This window comes from Lissotriton vulgaris, chromosome 1_1, assembly GCF_964263255.1.
Source record: "Lissotriton vulgaris chromosome 1_1, aLisVul1.2, whole genome shotgun sequence".
Classification (NCBI taxonomy): domain Eukaryota; kingdom Metazoa; phylum Chordata; class Amphibia; order Caudata; family Salamandridae; genus Lissotriton; species Lissotriton vulgaris.
The window spans coordinates 2,053,750,208-2,053,770,144 of record NC_141685.1 but is presented as its reverse complement, the minus strand read 5'-3'; the positions used below and the strand labels follow the sequence as shown (position 1 = coordinate 2,053,770,144).

The 19,937-nt window shown below is 40.8% G+C and overlaps 1 protein-coding gene across 1 annotated transcript in view; it reads left to right on the top strand.

Moving 5' to 3' along the window:
- Positions 1-19,937, top strand: part of LOC147751600 (solute carrier organic anion transporter family member 1A2-like) — an 853,363-nt gene that overhangs the window by 277,523 nt on the left and 555,903 nt on the right. The window contains exon 3 of the mRNA XM_086920549.1: positions 1,788-1,929. Within this exon, the coding sequence (XP_086776675.1) occupies positions 1,788-1,929 (142 nt within the window). The remainder of the gene's footprint in view (positions 1-1,787; positions 1,930-19,937) is intronic.

Here is a 19,937-nt window from a genome sequence, read left to right as displayed (position 1 = left end):
GCTAGAGGTCATTGAAACAGAAAATGTTGGGAAATTCTGGCGAGTTTTAGTGTCCAGCTTTTTCCAAAGAAGCTGGAAGGGGGCAATTATAAGACCCATTTATAAGAAAGATGATGCTGCATTTGCGATAAACTATGGCTTGATCAGCCTTCCAGATATTGGTGAAAAGTTATTTTTAAAGATCCTGCTGCAACAGATGAAAGTCTGAGTTTAAATCTACAATATAAACCTGCAAAAGCACAGAGGTTTTAATGAGGGTAATTCAACCCTGGAACCGAGCCGGACTGGCCATAGCAGGCACTGGGCGTTTCCCAGGTGGGCCACCTTGGTGTGGGCCAGTTTTGGGACCCCGGGGCCATTTTTGCTACCGGTGGTCGGCAACATCGGTCCCCTGTAAAAAAATCGGCCAAAACCGGCTCTAGCAAACAGCGGAGCCGCACCCCCACTTCCAACCCAGGGGGGCGAGCTGAGCAGTTTGCCAGGGCCTGTTTGCCAGCTAGCGAGTGGACTTGCTAGCTGCCCTAAACGATGCCAAAGGATTATGCCCAAAGATGAAAGTATTTCATGTCCCATGTCTTTTATATGCTGATGATTTGGTAGTAAGAGACATGACGGAGGTGTTCTCAAAAAGGAAACTGAATGTGTTTCATAGGACTTGTACATGGAAGAAGCTTCTAGTCAATGTGGTAAAACCAAATTAATGGTCTAAACATCAGGAGGAAACAAAATATATATTGTTAAAAAGTATAAATACTTAGGGGTGTGGTTTAATATGAACCTAAATTGGAAGGATCGTGTTGAATACCTAAAAGCAATTGCTCTGTCTTACGTTTGTGGATTTTGAAAGTTCAATAGTTACAATGGAGGATCCTCATTATGCCCCAACTTAATAGCCTACCTTGCTATGATCATGTCCCCAAATCTAGTAAGAAGCAGAATCGCTGTACTTAAATTGGAAAATGTGTGCAAAGAGATTGTTACCATTACGTTTGTGGTAGTGGCCATAATAATGGAACCCGTTTCCCAGCCTGGATCCATTTAGCATATGTTGGGCTGGTAAGAATGTGACTAGGAAGGATGAGGGAGGGAAAATAAAAAACATCTACTGTCTGTAAAAACTTAAATTTGGCACAGTGATTTCAGCTGGGCGAAAGAAAGCAGAAAATGGTTGGGTGAAACATTAGGAGATTATCCTTAATACTCGAGGCTAGCACCCTTGAAATGAATACCTCTAAAAGGGAGCTACATGTTTTGTATTAAAGCTGTACCAGGGAAGACGATACATGGTACCTTAATGGCCCTAAATGACAAAGAAAAATGTACTAATGGTCTGAATATATAGTGTGATTCTTCACTATAAAGTGTGACTATTTGTATGTTTTATTAGATTGTTTCAGGTTTTTAGCAGCTTATGGGATTTGTGAGTGTAAATGAGCAGTGGGGCTTGTGAAAGAAATGAAATCAGAATTGCAATTGGACTGTTTTTAACTGTGGTCGACGAAATTTTAAAGGAAGAGATGTAGTTAAATACTTAGTCTAATTTCAATGGTGCTACTATATTATTGTGATATATATTAGAAAATATGTATTTTTATGTGTGCCTCTTGTTTTATTGTATCTTATGAATTGATTGCTTTATTGTTTTAAAGACCTTAGGTCTCAATAATCATAACTATTGATGACTGCTGAAGATTTTAGAGAAAACTAAATCATAATTTGAAACCACTAACTAATGATGTTTGACATCAATATGACAGTATTCTGTGACGTAGTTTCCTATTTTCTAGGTTTTTCTTCTGGCTCTATCGTATTCCTATTTGACAAAAGGAATGGTAGGAGTTTACTCCAAAAACATGATCACACAACTGGAGAGAAGATTTAATATCCCTGCATCTCTTGTTGGATTCATTGATGCAAGCTTTGAAATTGGTAATTCTTTAATTGTGCAACTTTCATATGAGACACACTTATATTTACCATAGGATTTGGGATGGTGTATGTATATGTGTTTTTGTTGTGTGTGAGTGTGTCTAGTACTATTGTTTTACGTTTTAGCAACATAATATAGCTATTTTCACTTTTGAGATGACATCAAGCTCCTTTTAAAGGTTCTTAGGATAGAAAAATTAAAGTCGAATTTGCCCATTACAAAAAGATAATTATGACTTCTGGTTTCGAGTTTTTATACTTTCTTACTGAGAATATCCCTCCAACTCGATAATCTGAGATTTAGGTTGGACACAGAAAATCCACATATTCGCTGCTTGGACATCACATATGAAATCCACATTTTCTGCTATGACATCAGAGGGTGCCAATGCAGTAAAAGTGCATGCCCAGCAGCAAAGTATTGCTGAGCTTGCTACTCCCTTCACCTGCAGTAGTCGCCAAGTATAACATGGGACTTGTGACCAAATAATGAACAGGTCTCAAAAACATATCTATGAAATCAATTTTGTACTCAGGACTATACCCTAATTTCTACAAATTTGAGATACCTTTAAGACTTTATGGCTGAAAAGACTTTGAAATTGAATCCAATGTATTTGTAGTGAAAAGATCTTAAAGCAACATCCAATTACTTGCAATCAAGTCACAATTACTCCCATAGCATGAATCATTATATTACTACTATGGAAACTAATGTGTTTATGTATGTCCTTCCTACTGTCACAATTTACCTCCTCTAATCTACTTAAAAAACTTGACCTCATGCTTCCATTTGAAGGCTACTCACAAAAATGTTTCCAATTGAATAATTTGCCTCTGTTTAAGGTGCTGTGCTTCCCTGGTGGGTTTGGTTGGTGCTACAGAAATTCAATAAATCATAGTCAGGGTATGCACCTTTAAACTTGTACCATGGATGTAGCCACTTGACTGACCACTTCATGATACACGCAGGAAAAATAAACCATCAAGAAAATACCCAACAAACAACTGAGATTATCCAATTTGCCTTTGAACATTCAATGCTCTTGCATCCTTCCAGAGCATTGATTTTACCCCAGATGCCTACAGCTAATTGTCAACTGTTTCTCACTGTATCCAGTAGCCTGCAGCACAGTCCAGAGTCTTAAACGTTATTATTGTGGCATTTTTCATTCTAAAGGTTCATCCTTTTAAATACATGTGATTGTTGTATTAAGTTCTTTACTTCTTTATCTTCAATGTTGATTTGTTGCACCCAGCCTCCAACTAACATTTCTCTAAAATGTCCTCTCTCCATTTCTATTGTTCCTATCAAAGAATACTCTTGATCAAAAATACCGTACGCAAGTGAGTTTTCTGTACAGTCAGTGAGGGTGACATATCAGATGAAGGCTGGGATTTCTATCTCTGATAGTCTACCATTCAGTTTACCTCACAAACCAGAATAGAAAATATGTAATTTGTAAAAAAACAGAAGCACTTCTTTTCAAAAAGGAAAGTCAAGACACACCTTCAGAAAGAGCTTTTGTTTTGCCGTAACCCCAGCGTGCTCACTGCAAAGTTCACAGAAAAACAAAGTGAAAGTAGACTACGCTAATGGCACGGTCTACTTTCACTTTGATCGGTGTTAGGGAGCACAACTCTGCCCAAGAGTACTGATCTCTGCAGAAGAGGCAGTGCTGGAAATATGACGAGGTCCTTTTTCCAGCACTATGTTTCCCCTAGTGGATCTTAGCTTGGGGATTGCCCTCAAAGGTTGATCCGCAAGTAGGAATACACCCACACCAGACCCCAGAGGTTCAGTTCTTGCAGAGAGGAAGCCCCGCCTGTTCAAGGGCATTTAATTCCCAATGTCACGGGAAATACAGTCTTTCCCCCAATCTACCCCTCTAGGGCAGCGGAAGTTCATTAGACACCAGATATTTTAAAGCCAAAGAAAGAGCGTTGATACACCCTGGCATCAAGCAATGCCACCATCGCAAAAGTGCAGCAGATATTGGGTTTTCCCCAATCAGCCCCCGGTGGGATAAAGACCAAATAAGTGATGCCAGGGATTTCTTTTGTGAGATTGAGGGGAGAAGACCCTCAGGCAAGGGCCAGTCCTCCCCCATACTCAGGTATGCCCCCCGTTTATCCTTCTCCGGGGAGATACAAAGCGCTCTAGACACTAGCAACTTTGCTTGGTAATCAAGAAAAAGGGTTAGTGAGGACCACTCATTTATTGGGCATGCCCCAACAAACAGTCTTTTTATCTCCCTGGGGGACTGATTAGATGGTTTACTAAGAATCTTCCCTCAGGAGAGCTGAAATCTTACTAGATAACAGAGCTATAAATGTATGAATTTTTTAACACCATCGCTGCTGCAGCAATTCCCCTCCTGTGCTGCATGATCTCTATTCCCATTGTTCATGACGAGCTCAGCTCATCATGTGCACAGCTCAACCGTGCCTTATGACGAGCTGAGCTCGTCATGAGCATCGAAGGGGTTAAAGACTCATATAAGAGTGGGATGGGATGGGATGGCCAGGAATCAGTCCTTTCCCCTTCACCAAACCCTCAACAATTTTCCTGCATACATAAGGCCCACTGTATCCCTCATGGCAAGCAGGGGTAAATTTTAATTGTTTTGTATATATCTTTGGCATATGGGTCGGCATAGTGGGGATAAACCCCAATTACTTCTCACTTTCCATGTTGAATGGTTGAAATATTCTGCCGCAGAGTCAGCTGGAAATAGGTGAGAGAATGTCATCCTTATTACCCTTTTATCCTGATCACACCCATTTTTTGACTCGTACTATTGGTAACTGACTGACTATGCCTTGGTCTCTGCTAACCAGGCACAAGACCAGAGCTATGATAAAAAACGCATTGCATTGAGCCAATTTACAGAAGGGAATGCAGGTCCAACAGGCCTTTTCTGCCCCAAGGAGGGGCCAGGAATTTACTACTTCCCACGCGCAGTGCTACAAAGTGCCTGCAGTCATCCTGCAGTGCAGAACACAGCATCGTAGTTGGGCCATTGTATGGTGGGAACTGCAGGTCCCATACGCCTTTGCCACCCCAGATGAAGGGCCAGGAATTCACTGTTTCCCACACCGAGTGCTACACAGCTCTTGCAGTCATCCAGCTGCACAGGACACAGCATTGTTGTGGGCCACTATATGTAAGGGATTGTACGTTTCAGATGCCTTTGCCACCCCAGAGGAGAGGCCAGGTCTTCACCACTTTCTGCGTGCCTGTAGTCATCCCTCGGCATGAGACACATGTGGTATGCACCCAGGCAAAGTCCAGGCTTCAGGCAGACATGTCTGCACCCTTGGTCTGCCTGAAGAGGCTGGGCCACCACTATAGCATCAACCGTCCAGGATTAAGACATGTTTATTTTTCTGAGGATCTATTTTTCCACTTTTAATCGTGTCTCGCCTAAGCGACAGGCCCCCAACCTTTTCAGCTGACGGGTCATCGCTACTTAGCAGGGTGGGCCTTGGCAGCTTTCTTTTTCCCCCTTTTGACCTCTGCTGTTTGGATGGGTGTTATCGCCTAGAGGAGGGCTTCTCTTTACATATAAGTGCAGGAACTGTCTCCCTTGCTGACGGGGCACAACTAAAGCCATGGATAAGTGCAATGCAATGGGTCATACTACATCATTTCATAGACAAACAAGCATAGACGCCATGCTCGAGAGGACCATTGGGATGGTATTAAATGAGATAGCACTGGCAGAGAGAAGACTCTCCCTGGATAATGGAAGGGGTCATGGAGATAATGCCTCAAAAACTATCAGCACCAAGGGCGAGCCCTGTGAGCCTACGCTAGATGGAGTAGCAAGGAAAGTAGAAGGGGCTTCTATTCCCTGCCCTGTGGGAGATGAAGGAGATGCAAATAGGGCTTCAGTTGCAGTTGTCAACCAACGCATTTGTTTGACACTTCGTAGCTCTATTAATGCTAACTATTCCCCTAAACCTGCTGCCAAGCGCAAGAGAACTAATACCCGAGCTTCGCACTCCACATCACAGTAAAATTAGCCAAAATCAGGCATGGGACCAATCTGCAAGCTAGGGGATATACCAAGTTTTGAGATTCTGTGCAGACATCTCTTCTCAATCCTTCACAAGCTGTTAGACCCAATAAAAAAGCACCTGGTTGATATGGAGGCGCAATTGGTGAATTTTCCCAAGTCCTATGTAACTGTTTGCAGTCAGACCAATCCTTGTGCTATGGAAAGGGTATGCTGGCGCAATCCTTATAAGGACACACAGGGGAAAAACTCAATTGAATTGGACCCCACTTTACCCTTATTACTCCCTCCTCTGCTAGAGAAGGATCTTGAAAGTGGGTCAGTCAATGCTTATACCACCGCAGAGGAGGTTCCTCGTCCTTTTGTCAGTGCTGTTAGTGGAACCTATCTGATGCGACTCTTTAGACAACAATATGCCATGGTCACATAGGGTAGGATTGCAGGGGAAGTCTAGAGGGCAGACTATACCTCAGACATATTGTCCAATTAGAAATATTTTTCCCCTCCCTCTTGCATTGGGCAGAGGCATGGGCAGGGTGGGGAATTCGGGAGTCTCGTGGGCATTCTTCTGCCAGGTAACTGACCCCTTAGAGCTATCTACCAAAGGTTTACCTTTAGCCAAGACAACCCTACAGTTACCCCCAGCAGCTACACCATTCGTCGGTGTTTTGGCAAATGTGCCTTCTTTGAATTATGGTGCTACAGAGAGCTATAATATGATCAAAAACGTTGTTTATTGGCTTTCGGGTCAGCTGTACTTATGTCATTCTTTGTTGTATAATAAGATCATCATGGTTTGCAGAGTGAGTAGGGTAGGGAAACTAGAGAAAAGGAACTCATGCATTGTGATCAATTCTAGGAAACCTAGGAGGGTGGAACTTATAAAGTCAGAGAAAAGGTTTTTAAGTGTTCAGGAATATGGCGCTCAGCTGCTCACGGTAAGTATTAGAGTCTCGTGGTATAGGATTAGGTGCTTCTTGGCAGAGGAAAACCTTAACCTCTGTGAGAGAAGAGGTTCTGAAACCCCTCTCTAATGTAATTGGACAAGAATCCAGAGCACACTTTGTGTATCAAATTGAATTTCAAACTTTAAACGGTCAAATGGTTAAAGCGATGGGATAGATCATACACGCATAAGTATTTCAAAAACGAATTTTATTGTTCAACAGTGTTCTTTCCTCAGAATCACTGTGTGTATCACTATAGCCTACACGTGTTTCATCACAGCATGTGGCTGTGAATCTTCAGGGCTAAAAGGGATGTATAAAAGAAAAACATAAAAAACACAAAGAAGAAAATCAAAAAGTACATATAATATGTGTAGAGGGTGGGGACACCAGTGAAGTGGAAACCAAAAAGGATGAGGATGGGAAAAGGAGACAGAAGGTGACTTATGGTTAGAAAACTCCAGAGCAGTTATTTCTAACGGGTATATATTATTGGCGCGTGTGATAGGTTGTGTGTAGTGACATGCGGCCTTTAAGAGAGTCTTCTGACAGGTGATAGATTCATGAGTTAATCCTAAGCATATAAAATTGTGGTGTGAGGTGACTTTACACGATTAAGTATTGTCCATTCGGTGGTCTAGACCCTAAACTTTCATTTGAACTGTTCCCAGCCTCAAATGGGCATACAATTAAATCAAGTATCTAGTGAATGACTCAAAAAATGGGTTCAACATTTCAAATCAATATTTGGCAACGGAAAAACATGACCTGTACGACTGTGTACAGCTGCGAGAAATATATCTGAATAAAGCACTGTTAATGAATACGAATCTAGTACCCACTTGCCTTGACATAACCAACTTTTGTTCATTCATGGGACAAGTGTCCATGCATAAGTGAGTATAAACAATTAAAACAAACACGAGAAAACGTCTATCATTGTTCCAAATCTACAGAGTAATCCAACTAAACATGCTATTCGTCCAGACAAATTCTCTGCTTGACTGCGGGTACTTAGCCTAATGGTGACTGTCATAAATCAAAATCCACAATATTTAAACTTCACATACTAATTGTGCAGATAGATTCTCTTATTTTTAAGCGGGTACATAGTGTGTTAGCTTTCATCCTGAATGAAAAAATGCCTCAATACTATTAATCATCACACTCGTAGTCACCTGAATGCTTAATTAGAAATGGACAAAAGTTGAACAATTCCCTTGTACTCAGTTCAAACCCTCACCACGACAGAACCCTATAGGTTTCAAGGGCATATGTGGTTATCATAATCAGTTTTTAGACCGTCTAGATAGAAGTTAATGACTACAGATTTTTATCCTATTCAGCGCGCACTCGAATTTATAGTGCACACATGGGTTGAAAGTACTGCGTTACGAGATTAAACGAGAAATCCGGAAAAATAATGTTCAAGTTGGAGAAGGGGGGGATTAGGGAATTACCTGATCTGAATGATCAAGGCGCGTTATCTGTCGAGGAAGGACAAAAAAAGTGTAATCAGCATGGATATAGCAGGCCGATGTCAGATAACACATTCTTTGCTACAAATTACGAAGGAGAAGTCAGGATTTAATAAGGGAGAGAAACTCACCGGGAGACCGGTGATAATTCCGTCCCGGTCCTAATCGGGATGTTTACGTATAGTGGGAGAACGGTATCGAGGGTACTCGGTTGCCGTTTCGTCAAACAGTAAGGATCGTGTGTACCAGTTCACACAGCGTCGGTGCTATTCGAGCTGTGTGATAAAAAGAGACGGGAAAATTAATGAAGTAAAAGTACTTCGGTAAGGAAATCTAGCGCGAAGCCAAAATCTTCCTGAAGAGGCCGTTACTGTGGCTTACCTGTTAGCCCGTGGGTTGAGCCGAATGCAGCTCCTGTTTCCGAGATGCGGGAACAAACACCACGTGGTTCCCGCCCCTAAAATAGGGTAGTTGAAAAAACGACTAGAACGCTCAGGTTGATTAATAATTGGCCCATAATAGAAGAGTTACTACTTAAAAAGTCAGAATCAACGACAATTTGCACAAAGTGCATGTGTCCAGGTGAGGGCCGCGAAAATCCATAAAAAAAGGACCGGGTGAAATTTAAAGCTCAAAAATAGAAGCCCCATGAAAAATTGGCCAAGGGGAAGAAATATTTTTTTTTTTTTTCTTTAGCAACAGAGAATATGAAATGAAGGGTGTAGTTCACAGTATACTGAGGACCCCACTAAAGTCCCATGAGTACAATATTGAAACAGCGTACTGTCAGTATTGTACCTGTGTAACAGATTCACTATAATATTTTGATAGTCCCTACACTCACTCACATGGTGAGAAACTAGAGCCAGGTAAAACGGAGTGAAAAAACGGCTCTCCTTCGTAGCTAGCATGGAACAAGCTCCATAGGAAGTAGGATCCTTTATGGAGATGTTTTGGAGTTTATTAAAAAAAGACCCGAGAAATACAATGGAAAAGTGATCCATTCCCCTATTTTATAGGATTTTAGAATTCTTATCCTTGGGATTGGCAGAAAAAAGTGGAAAGCAACTCCCAACCGGGAGGAGAAGGAAAACATAACACTTAATGTCTTGGGGAAATTAATGGCAACATCCTTTAGCGGGTGTGATTGGTGACATTATTTCTGGCAATTCAATCTACATTTTTGTAAACATAGTTATTCAAACAATTCAGTTAGAAAATTCTCATACAGACTGTATAAATTCTTCGTGAATTTTGAATGTACATAATGCTTGTGTATTACTCCTTGTTACATTAACCACTGCATATTGTCCTCATATACAGTGGTGATACCTGGTCACTGTTAGCAATAGCCTTTTGATCTTCCTAACCTAGGAAGAAATGTAGTTCATCATCTGTGTTTTGGCCTCTGTTGGTGGAATCCAGACGCATGATCCATAGTGCTTCCAGCCTTCTAAGACGAAGTTCTCTGTTTCCCCCTCTTACAGAGGGCTGTATCACATCAATACCGTAGAACGTGAATGTCTTATTCTCACCTTGTGCAGGACAAGTAGCCATATGTATGGCCATGGGATATCGTGGGTCTTTAGTGGCATAAGCTCTAGCATGTTCTCTGATACGTTCCTTGAGTGCCCTGATCGTACTTCCCACATATCTGCTTTTACAAGCGGGAATGGATCACTTTTCCATTGTATTTCTCGGGTCTTTTTTTAATAAACTCCAAAACATCTCCATAAAGGATCCTACTTCCTATGGAGCTTGTTCCATGCTAGCTACGAAGGAGAGCCGTTTTTTCACTCCGTTTTACCTGGCTCTAGTTTCTCACCATGTGAGTGAGTGTAGGGACTATCAAAATATTATAGTGAATCTGTTACACAGGTACAATACTGACAGTACGCTGTTTCAATATTGTACTCATGGGACTTTAGTGGGGTCCTCAGTATACTGTGAACTACACCCTTCATTTCATATTCTCTGTTGCTAAAGAAAAAAAAAAAAAAATTTCTTCCCCTTGGCCAATTTTTCATGGGGCTTCTATTTTTGAGCTTTAAATTTCACCCGGTCCTTTTTTTATGGATTTTCGCGGCCCTCACCTGGACACATGCACTTTGTGCAAATTGTCGTTGATTCTGACTTTTTAAGTAGTAACTCTTCTATTATGGGCCAATTATTAATCAACCTGAGCGTTCTAGTCGTTTTTTCAACTACCCTATTTTAGGGGCGGGAACCACGTGGTGTTTGTTCCCGCATCTCGGAAACAGGAGCTGCATTCGGCTCAACCCACGGGCTAACAGGTAAGCCACAGTAACGGCCTCTTCAGGAAGATTTTGGCTTCGCGCTAGATTTCCTTACCGAAGTACTTTTACTTCATTAATTTTCCCGTCTCTTTTTATCACACAGCTCGAATAGCACCGACGCTGTGTGAACTGGTACACACGATCCTTACTGTTTGACGAAACGGCAACCGAGTACCCTCGATACCGTTCTCCCACTATACGTAAACATCCCGATTAGGACCGGGACGGAATTATCACCGGTCTCCCGGTGAGTTTCTCTCCCTTATTAAATCCTGACTTCTCCTTCGTAATTTGTAGCAAAGAATGTGTTATCTGACATCGGCCTGCTATATCCATGCTGATTACACTTTTTTTGTCCTTCCTCGACAGATAACGCGCCTTGATCATTCAGATCAGGTAATTCCCTAATCCCCCCCTTCTCCAACTTGAACATTATTTTTCCGGATTTCTCGTTTAATCTCGTAACGCAGTACTTTCAACCCATGTGTGCACTATAAATTCGAGTGCGCGCTGAATAGGATAAAAATCTGTAGTCATTAACTTCTATCTAGACGGTCTAAAAACTGATTATGATAACCACATATGCCCTTGAAACCTATAGGGTTCTGTCGTGGTGAGGGTTTGAACTGAGTACAAGGGAATTGTTCAACTTTTGTCCATTTCTAATTAAGCATTCAGGTGACTACGAGTGTGATGATTAATAGTATTGAGGCATTTTTTCATTCAGGATGAAAGCTAACACACTATGTACCCGCTTAAAAATAAGAGAATCTATCTGCACAATTAGTATGTGAAGTTTAAATATTGTGGATTTTGATTTATGACAGTCACCATTAGGCTAAGTACCCGCAGTCAAGCAGAGAATTTGTCTGGACGAATAGCATGTTTAGTTGGATTACTCTGTAGATTTGGAACAATGATAGACGTTTTCTCGTGTTTGTTTTAATTGTTTATACTCACTTATGCATGGACACTTGTCCCATGAATGAACAAAAGTTGGTTATGTCAAGGCAAGTGGGTACTAGATTCGTATTCATTAACAGTGCTTTATTCAGATATATTTCTCGCAGCTGTACACAGTCGTACAGGTCATGTTTTTCCGTTGCCAAATATTGATTTGAAATGTTGAACCCATTTTTTGAGTCATTCACTAGATACTTGATTTAATTGTATGCCCATTTGAGGCTGGGAACAGTTCAAATGAAAGTTTAGGGTCTAGACCACCGAATGGACAATACTTAATCGTGTAAAGTCACCTCACACCACAATTTTATATGCTTAGGATTAACTCATGAATCTATCACCTGTCAGAAGACTCTCTTAAAGGCCGCATGTCACTACACACAACCTATCACACGCGCCAATAATATAGACCCGTTAGAAATAACTGCTCTGGAGTTTTCTAACCATAAGTCACCTTCTGTCTCCTTTTCCCATCCTCATCCTTTTTGGTTTCCACTTCACTGGTGTCCCCACCCTCTACACATATTATATGTACTTTTTGATTTTCTTCTTTGTGTTTTTTATGTTTTTCTTTTATACATCCCTTTTAGCCCTGAAGATTCACAGCCACATGCTGTGATGAAACACGTGTAGGCTATAGTGATACACACAGTGATTCTGAGGAAAGAACACTGTTGAACAATAAAATTCGTTTTTGAAATACTTATGCGTGTATGATCTATCCCATCGCTTTAACCATTTGACCGTTTAAAGTTTGAAATTCAATTTGATACACAAAGTGTGCTCTGGATTCTTGTCCAATTACATTAGAGAGGGGTTTCAGAACCTCTTCTCTCACAGAGGTTAAGGTTTTCCTCTGCCAAGAAGCACCTAATCCTATACCACGAGACTCTAATACTTACCGTGAGCAGCTGAGCGCCATATTCCTGAACACTTAAAAACCTTTTCTCTGACTTTATAAATTCTTGACTCAGGAAGGCAGCCACTACGGTTTTTAACCCAGCTACTACCAAATTCACAATGGACAGGGATAAGATCGCCTCCGAGATGTTTGAAAATCTCTCCAAAGGCACACATCCAACCACCACTAGGATAAGTGGAAACCAGCAAACGGGAACCAGCTTGAAACAAAAATGTCTTAAACTAGAACGACTTAAAAAAACGGAAAATTCGCGCTGGTGGGACGGCGCAACTTTGAAACAATATCTAAGGGTGCAAAGAATCCCGAGAGGTCTTCGATCACAGACCTTCCCGACTTTTGATGATCTCGACGACGACCTCCTGAATAAATGGGAGGATTCAGTAACCATGAACTCAACAAACTTAATGAGAATTTTAATAGAAAATGCAGACCGTAAAGTAACCAAATTACAGGCAGAAATTGTGGAACTAGAGAAGGAGATAGAAGCCCTTAATCTCAAGGATGCGACTGAGAAAAACTATAAAATTCTTGAGGACATCTTGACCAAACATCAAAATGATCTCAAAGACCGTAAGGCAAGACAGATACGAAGAGACGAAGCAGACTACCGTGAGGGAAGAGTGTTCACTTTTGCGAAGAAATATGATCAACAAATACGCAAACCTACTAACAACCAACAGGCAACTAACAACCAACAAGCTGCCAAAACTGGAGCATCAAATATATCCTCAAGCAACACCTCCCTTAGCAGCGTTCCGGAAACTGAGAGCGAACCTGAAGATAACGCAACCGCCAATCAAGATCCAAGAATGACTCCGACAACCTCTGGAACCAGCAGTGCTATTTCTCGGGAAGTCAGGACAATGAAAATTATCAACCGAACAAGAGTAAACCCAACACACGTAAAACCCGCAGAGGCCAGAGAGGAGGACAGAGACGACTACAGAGAGAAACTGAGGTCGGGCACCAAGAAGTGAGGAATTCACTTGGTCAGGATGTACAGGTGATTAACCTTTCATCCATGAACCTGGACAGGGACATGATCTCATTATTAAGCAAGGGTCTCAGTTTTAATCCTGTGGACCATGGCGATCCATGTAGGATAAAGATTGATTTGTTCAAATACATCAGAGGACTCAAACTTAAAAAATACTTCTGGGGCTCCCCAACTGAACATACAATTTCCGAGGATGACCTAGAAGAGACTGCTACTAACCCTATCAGTATACAAGAGGTTCTAGCTTCACACCTCTTATTGTCAATCACGGATTTTGATGATCCCCCAAATTCATTTAATGACCTATTAACAGACTTAGAACTGAAGACTGATGACACAATAGACAGTGGCCTAAAAAATAAATCCAAATGGACACCAACACTTCCTAGCGGCAACACCATTGACACCTTCTACAAACTCGTATTGGATGATATTAACAAGTACGAAAATAAAATCTCTAAACGTGGTCCTATGATTAATGACAATCTTACCAGGGAAGAAAGAATAGCACTAAAAACTCTAAGTGACAACCAGGATATTATCATTCGTGAAGCTGATAAAGGAGGTAACGTAGTTGTCATGAACAAAGTAGACTACAACACAGAAATCCTCTCTCAACTCTCAGACAATTCCTGTTATGAAGCCATTCCTTACAATCCCATGGGCCCAGTTACAATATTGATCAATAACCATCTAAGAGAATGGAAAGAGGCATGTCTGATCAATGATGCAGAATACATGTTTCTGAAAGTTACACGTCCTTCCTATCCATGGCTGTATACCCTGCCAAAGGTTCACAAAACCGCACCCTTTCCCCCTGGTAGACCAATTGTATCTGGGATCGGGGGTCCAACTGAGAGGCTTTCCCAGTATGTGGACAAATTCCTGAGTCCATTGGTTAAAAACCTGCCTTCCTATATTCAAGATTCGAAACATATCTTAAGCATCTTAACGGACATCACATGGCAACCTGGACTGATTATGGCAACCCTTGATGTGGTTTCGCTCTACACTTCCATTGAACCAGAACGTGGATTACAGGCGGTTACGAGAGCATTGAACACCAGACCAATTACTTTGCTTGAACACACTAAAATGCTGATAACGATGATGGATATCATTTTAAATCAGAATTTCTTTGTTTTTGACAAAAAATGGTATAGACAAACCAGAGGAGTAGCCATGGGCTCAAGGTTTTCTCCTTCTTTTGCCAACATATACATGGGTGCTCTGGAGGCTGACTTGATCTGGAGCATTAAGGGCAGTAAATGGATTGATAATATTGTTTATTGGGGTCGGTACATAGACGATTGCCTCTTAATCTGGTCAGGATCTGACACTACACTTGAAGAATTCTGCATATACCTAAATGACAATGAGATGAACATGCGCTTCACCACACACATTAGCTCTACGTGTGTCTCTTTCTTGGATCTAGAATTATACATTAAGGATGGTACCCTACAAAGTAGATTATTCCGCAAGGAAACAGCATGCAATTCAATACTTCACAACAGAAGTTGTCATCCTGATCATCAAAAAAACGGAATCCCTTATGGAGAATTCATACGAGCAAGGCGGAACTGTAGTGAAGATCAAGAATTTGTAACTTGCTTACAAGACATGCAGTCTAGGTTCTTCAATAGAGGCTATAATCCTCAAATCATTTCCAAAGCTGGCCAAAAAATCATAAAAACCAGCAGAGAATCAACATTGGTAGCCAGACGCCCAAAAACTGATATCAGACAACAACCAGTGAGACTTGTGACAGACTTTAATGAACTGAGTCCTGTAATACGTAAAAGTTTCCAGAAACATTGGGGCATCCTTAGTGCTGACAAAACATTGACTGAGGCGATAGGCAATCATCCTCAAATTACTTTCCGTAAAGGGAGAAATCTGAAGAATAGACTAAGTCCTACTGTGCCCAAAGCTACAAGAACTTGTGACTGGTTAACTCAAAAGTCTAAAGGTTTTTTTAAATGCGGCATGTGTCCGATGTGCAGGTGGGCCAAACATGGAACTAAGACATTTCAGGATCACAGATCCAAACAGTACACAATCAACACCAACATTAACTGTAACACTAAATTCACTGTATATATCATTGAATGCGCTTGTAAAAGCAGATATGTGGGAAGTACGATCAGGGCACTCAAGGAACGTATCAGAGAACATGCTAGAGCTTATGCCACTAAAGACCCACGATATCCCATGGCCATACATATGGCTACTTGTCCTGCACAAGGTGAGAATAAGACATTCACGTTCTACGGTATTGATGTGATACAGCCCTCTGTAAGAGGGGGAAACAGAGAACTTCGTCTTAGAAGGCTGGAAGCACTATGGATCATGCGTCTGGATTCCACCAACAGAGGCCAAAACACAGATGATGAACTACATTTCTTCCTAGGTTAGGAAGATCAAAAGGCTATTGCTAACAGTGACCAGGTATCACCACTGTATATGAGGACAATATGCAGTGGTTAATGTAACAAGGAGTAATACACAAGCATTATGTACATTCAAAATTCACGAAGAATTTATACAGTCTGTATGAGAATTTTCTAACTGAATTGTTTGAATAACTATGTTTACAAAAATGTAGATTGAATTGCCAGAAATAATGTCACCAATCACACCCGCTAAAGGATGTTGCCATTAATTTCCCCAAGACATTAAGTGTTATGTTTTCCTTCTCCTCCCGGTTGGGAGTTGCTTTCCACTTTTTTCTGCCAATCCCAAGGATAAGAATTCTAAAATCCTATAAAATAGGGGATTGGATCACTTTTCCATTGTATTTCTCGGGTCTTTTTTTAATAAACTCCAAAACATCTCCATAAAGGATCCTACTTCCTATGGAGCTTGTTCCATGCTAGCTACGAAGGAGAGCCGTTTTTTCACTCCGTTTTACCTGGCTCTAGTTTCTCACCATGTGAGTGAGTGTAGGGACTATCAAAATATTATAGTGAATCTGTTACACAGGTACAATACTGACAGTACGCTGTTTCAATATTGTACTCATGGGACTTTAGTGGGGTCCTCAGTATACTGTGAACTACACCCTTCATTTCATATTCTCTGTTGCTAAAGAGAAAAAAAAAAAAAAATAATTTTTCTTCCCCTTGGCCAATTTTTCATGGGGCTTCTATTTTTGAGCTTTAAATTTCACCCGGTCCTTTTTTTATGGATTTTCGCGGCCCTCACCTGGACACATGCACTTTGTGCAAATTGTCGTTGATTCTGACTTTTTAAGTAGTAACTCTTCTATTATGGGCCAATTATTAATCAACCTGAGCGTTCTAGTCGTTTTTTCAACTACCCTATTTTAGGGGCGGGAACCACGTGGTGTTTGTTCCCGCATCTCGGAAACAGGAGCTGCATTCGGCTCAACCCACGGGCTAACAGGTAAGCCACAGTAACGGCCTCTTCAGGAAGATTTTGGCTTCGCGCTAGATTTCCTTACCGAAGTACTTTTACTTCATTAATTTTCCCGTCTCTTTTTATCACACAGCTCGAATAGCACCGACGCTGTGTGAACTGGTACACACGATCCTTACTGTTTGACGAAACGGCAACCGAGTACCCTCGATACCGTTCTCCCACTATACGTAAACATCCCGATTAGGACCGGGACGGAATTATCACCGGTCTCCCGGTGAGTTTCTCTCCCTTATTAAATCCTGACTTCTCCTTCGTAATTTGTAGCAAAGAATGTGTTATCTGACATCGGCCTGCTATATCCATGCTGATTACACTTTTTTTGTCCTTCCTCGACAGATAACGCGCCTTGATCATTCAGATCAGGTAATTCCCTAATCCCCCCCTTCTCCAACTTGAACATTATTTTTCCGGATTTCTCGTTTAATCTCGTAACGCAGTACTTTCAACCCATGTGTGCACTATAAATTCGAGTGCGCGCTGAATAGGATAAAAATCTGTAGTCATTAACTTCTATCTAGACGGTCTAAAAACTGATTATGATAACCACATATGCCCTTGAAACCTATAGGGTTCTGTCGTGGTGAGGGTTTGAACTGAGTACAAGGGAATTGTTCAACTTTTGTCCATTTCTAATTAAGCATTCAGGTGACTACGAGTGTGATGATTAATAGTATTGAGGCATTTTTTCATTCAGGATGAAAGCTAACACACTATGTACCCGCTTAAAAATAAGAGAATCTATCTGCACAATTAGTATGTGAAGTTTAAATATTGTGGATTTTGATTTATGACAGTCACCATTAGGCTAAGTACCCGCAGTCAAGCAGAGAATTTGTCTGGACGAATAGCATGTTTAGTTGGATTACTCTGTAGATTTGTAACAATGATAGACGTTTTCTCGTGTTTGTTTTAATTGTTTATACTCACTTATGCATGGACACTTGTCCCATGAATGAACAAAAGTTGGTTATGTCAAGGCAAGTGGGTACTAGATTCGTATTCATTAACAGTGCTTTATTCAGATATATTTCTCGCAGCTGTACACAGTCGTACAGGTCATGTTTTTCCGTTGCCAAATATTGATTTGAAATGTTGAACCCATTTTTTGAGTCATTCACTAGATACTTGATTTAATTGTATGCCCATTTGAGGCTGGGAACAGTTCAAATGAAAGTTTAGGGTCTAGACCACCGAATGGACAATACTTAATCGTGTAAAGTCACCTCACACCACAATTTTATATGCTTAGGATTAACTCATGAATCTATCACCTGTCAGTAGACTCTCTTAAAGGCCGCATGTCACTACACACAACCTATCACACGGCCAATAATATAGACCCGTTAGAAATAACTGCTCTGGAGTTTTCTAACCATAAGTCACCTTCTGTCTCCTTTTCCCATCCTCATCCTTTTTGGTTTCCACTTCACTGGTGTCCCCACCCTCTACACATATTATATGTACTTTTTGATTTTCTTCTTTGTGTTTTTTATGTTTTTCTTTTATACATCCCTTTTAGCCCTGAAGATTCACAGCCACATGCTGTGATGAAACACGTGTAGGCTATAGTGATACACACAGTGATTCTGAGGAAAGAACACTGTTGAACAATAAAATTCGTTTTTGAAATACTTATGCGTGTAGGAGGGTGGAACTGATTCTGCAATATTTTTCTAATTATTTACTACAGAGGTCAGGGAATGTGATTTCTTTGTTAGACTAGTATTTCAACTCATCAAGAAAGCAGAGAAGGGGTTGGTGTATACCAGACAACATGACATCGAGCAGAGAACAAGGGGCCCACCTCCAATGGGCTACTAAGCTAGGAATTAAACAAAGGTTTGAAGCCCTTTTTGCTTGAAAGATAACTGCACTTGTGGCTGCCTGTTTAGTAGTAAAATATAGCAATATTTGGTGTTTAGAGGAGTTATGACAGATTTTAGCATTGGTGCCACTTCACCTGCTGCACCATTTAAATCAAGCCCCTTTCCACTGCAAGGTAATTGCAATTGTGAATGCATGTTTAGTAGTACAATATAGCAATATTAAGTGGTTAGAGGAATTCTGACATATTTTTGGCTGGGTGCAACTGTACCTGCTGCACACATGACCCTGTTGTCTGCAAGGTAACTGTACTTATGGCTGCCTGCTTAGTAGTAGAATATAGCAAAGCTCTTGTATATCAACTTTATTTATAATGTGCAAGCTTTATTACAACAGTTAGAACTTGAACATAATAACCAAGTAGATTGAGTTGAAAAAATCAATGCCTACGAAGTTGGGGGGCAAAAGTAGTTGCTTTATACAACTAATTAATAGAAAACAAGCATTCCAGCATACTGTTACAAGCTATGTGCCTTTTTCCTTGGTAGAGATCTTACTTTGACAGTGTATGGTGCTTAAACAGTCTGATAGTTTTAATATATGTTTAGTAAATGTGTGCAGCCAGGGGAAGTTAAAAGAAAAGTTCCACACAAAAGCGAATGAACACAGTAGTTCAGCTTTGGGAATGGATAAGAGGCCCCTTTCAAGATATATTAAATACAAGACATTTCACAATCACAGCACAAGCCCTGTGCATGCAAAACCTAAAACATAAAGTGTGCAGACCCTGCCTGTTATCAGCCCATTTCTATAGTGGATGCCAAAGTAAAGATCATTGGGAGAGTTCTGCTCGATTGTTTGAAGGACCGGTCAGAGCAGGAAAATTTCATCTCTGACCTTCAATATGGGTTTAGGCCCAGGAAAGGGATGATTGAGCAGAATCTTAATCTTAACTTAATAATATCCAAATACACCAAGGCTAGAAAGGAGGTAATACATCTGGATTTCATGAACCTCAGCACAGGCTTTGACATAGTAGATAAAACCCAGCTGTGGTTTGTGCTGTGATCTTGGGGGTAGAGAGGCCTCTTATCTACTTCTTGATTGATTTGCA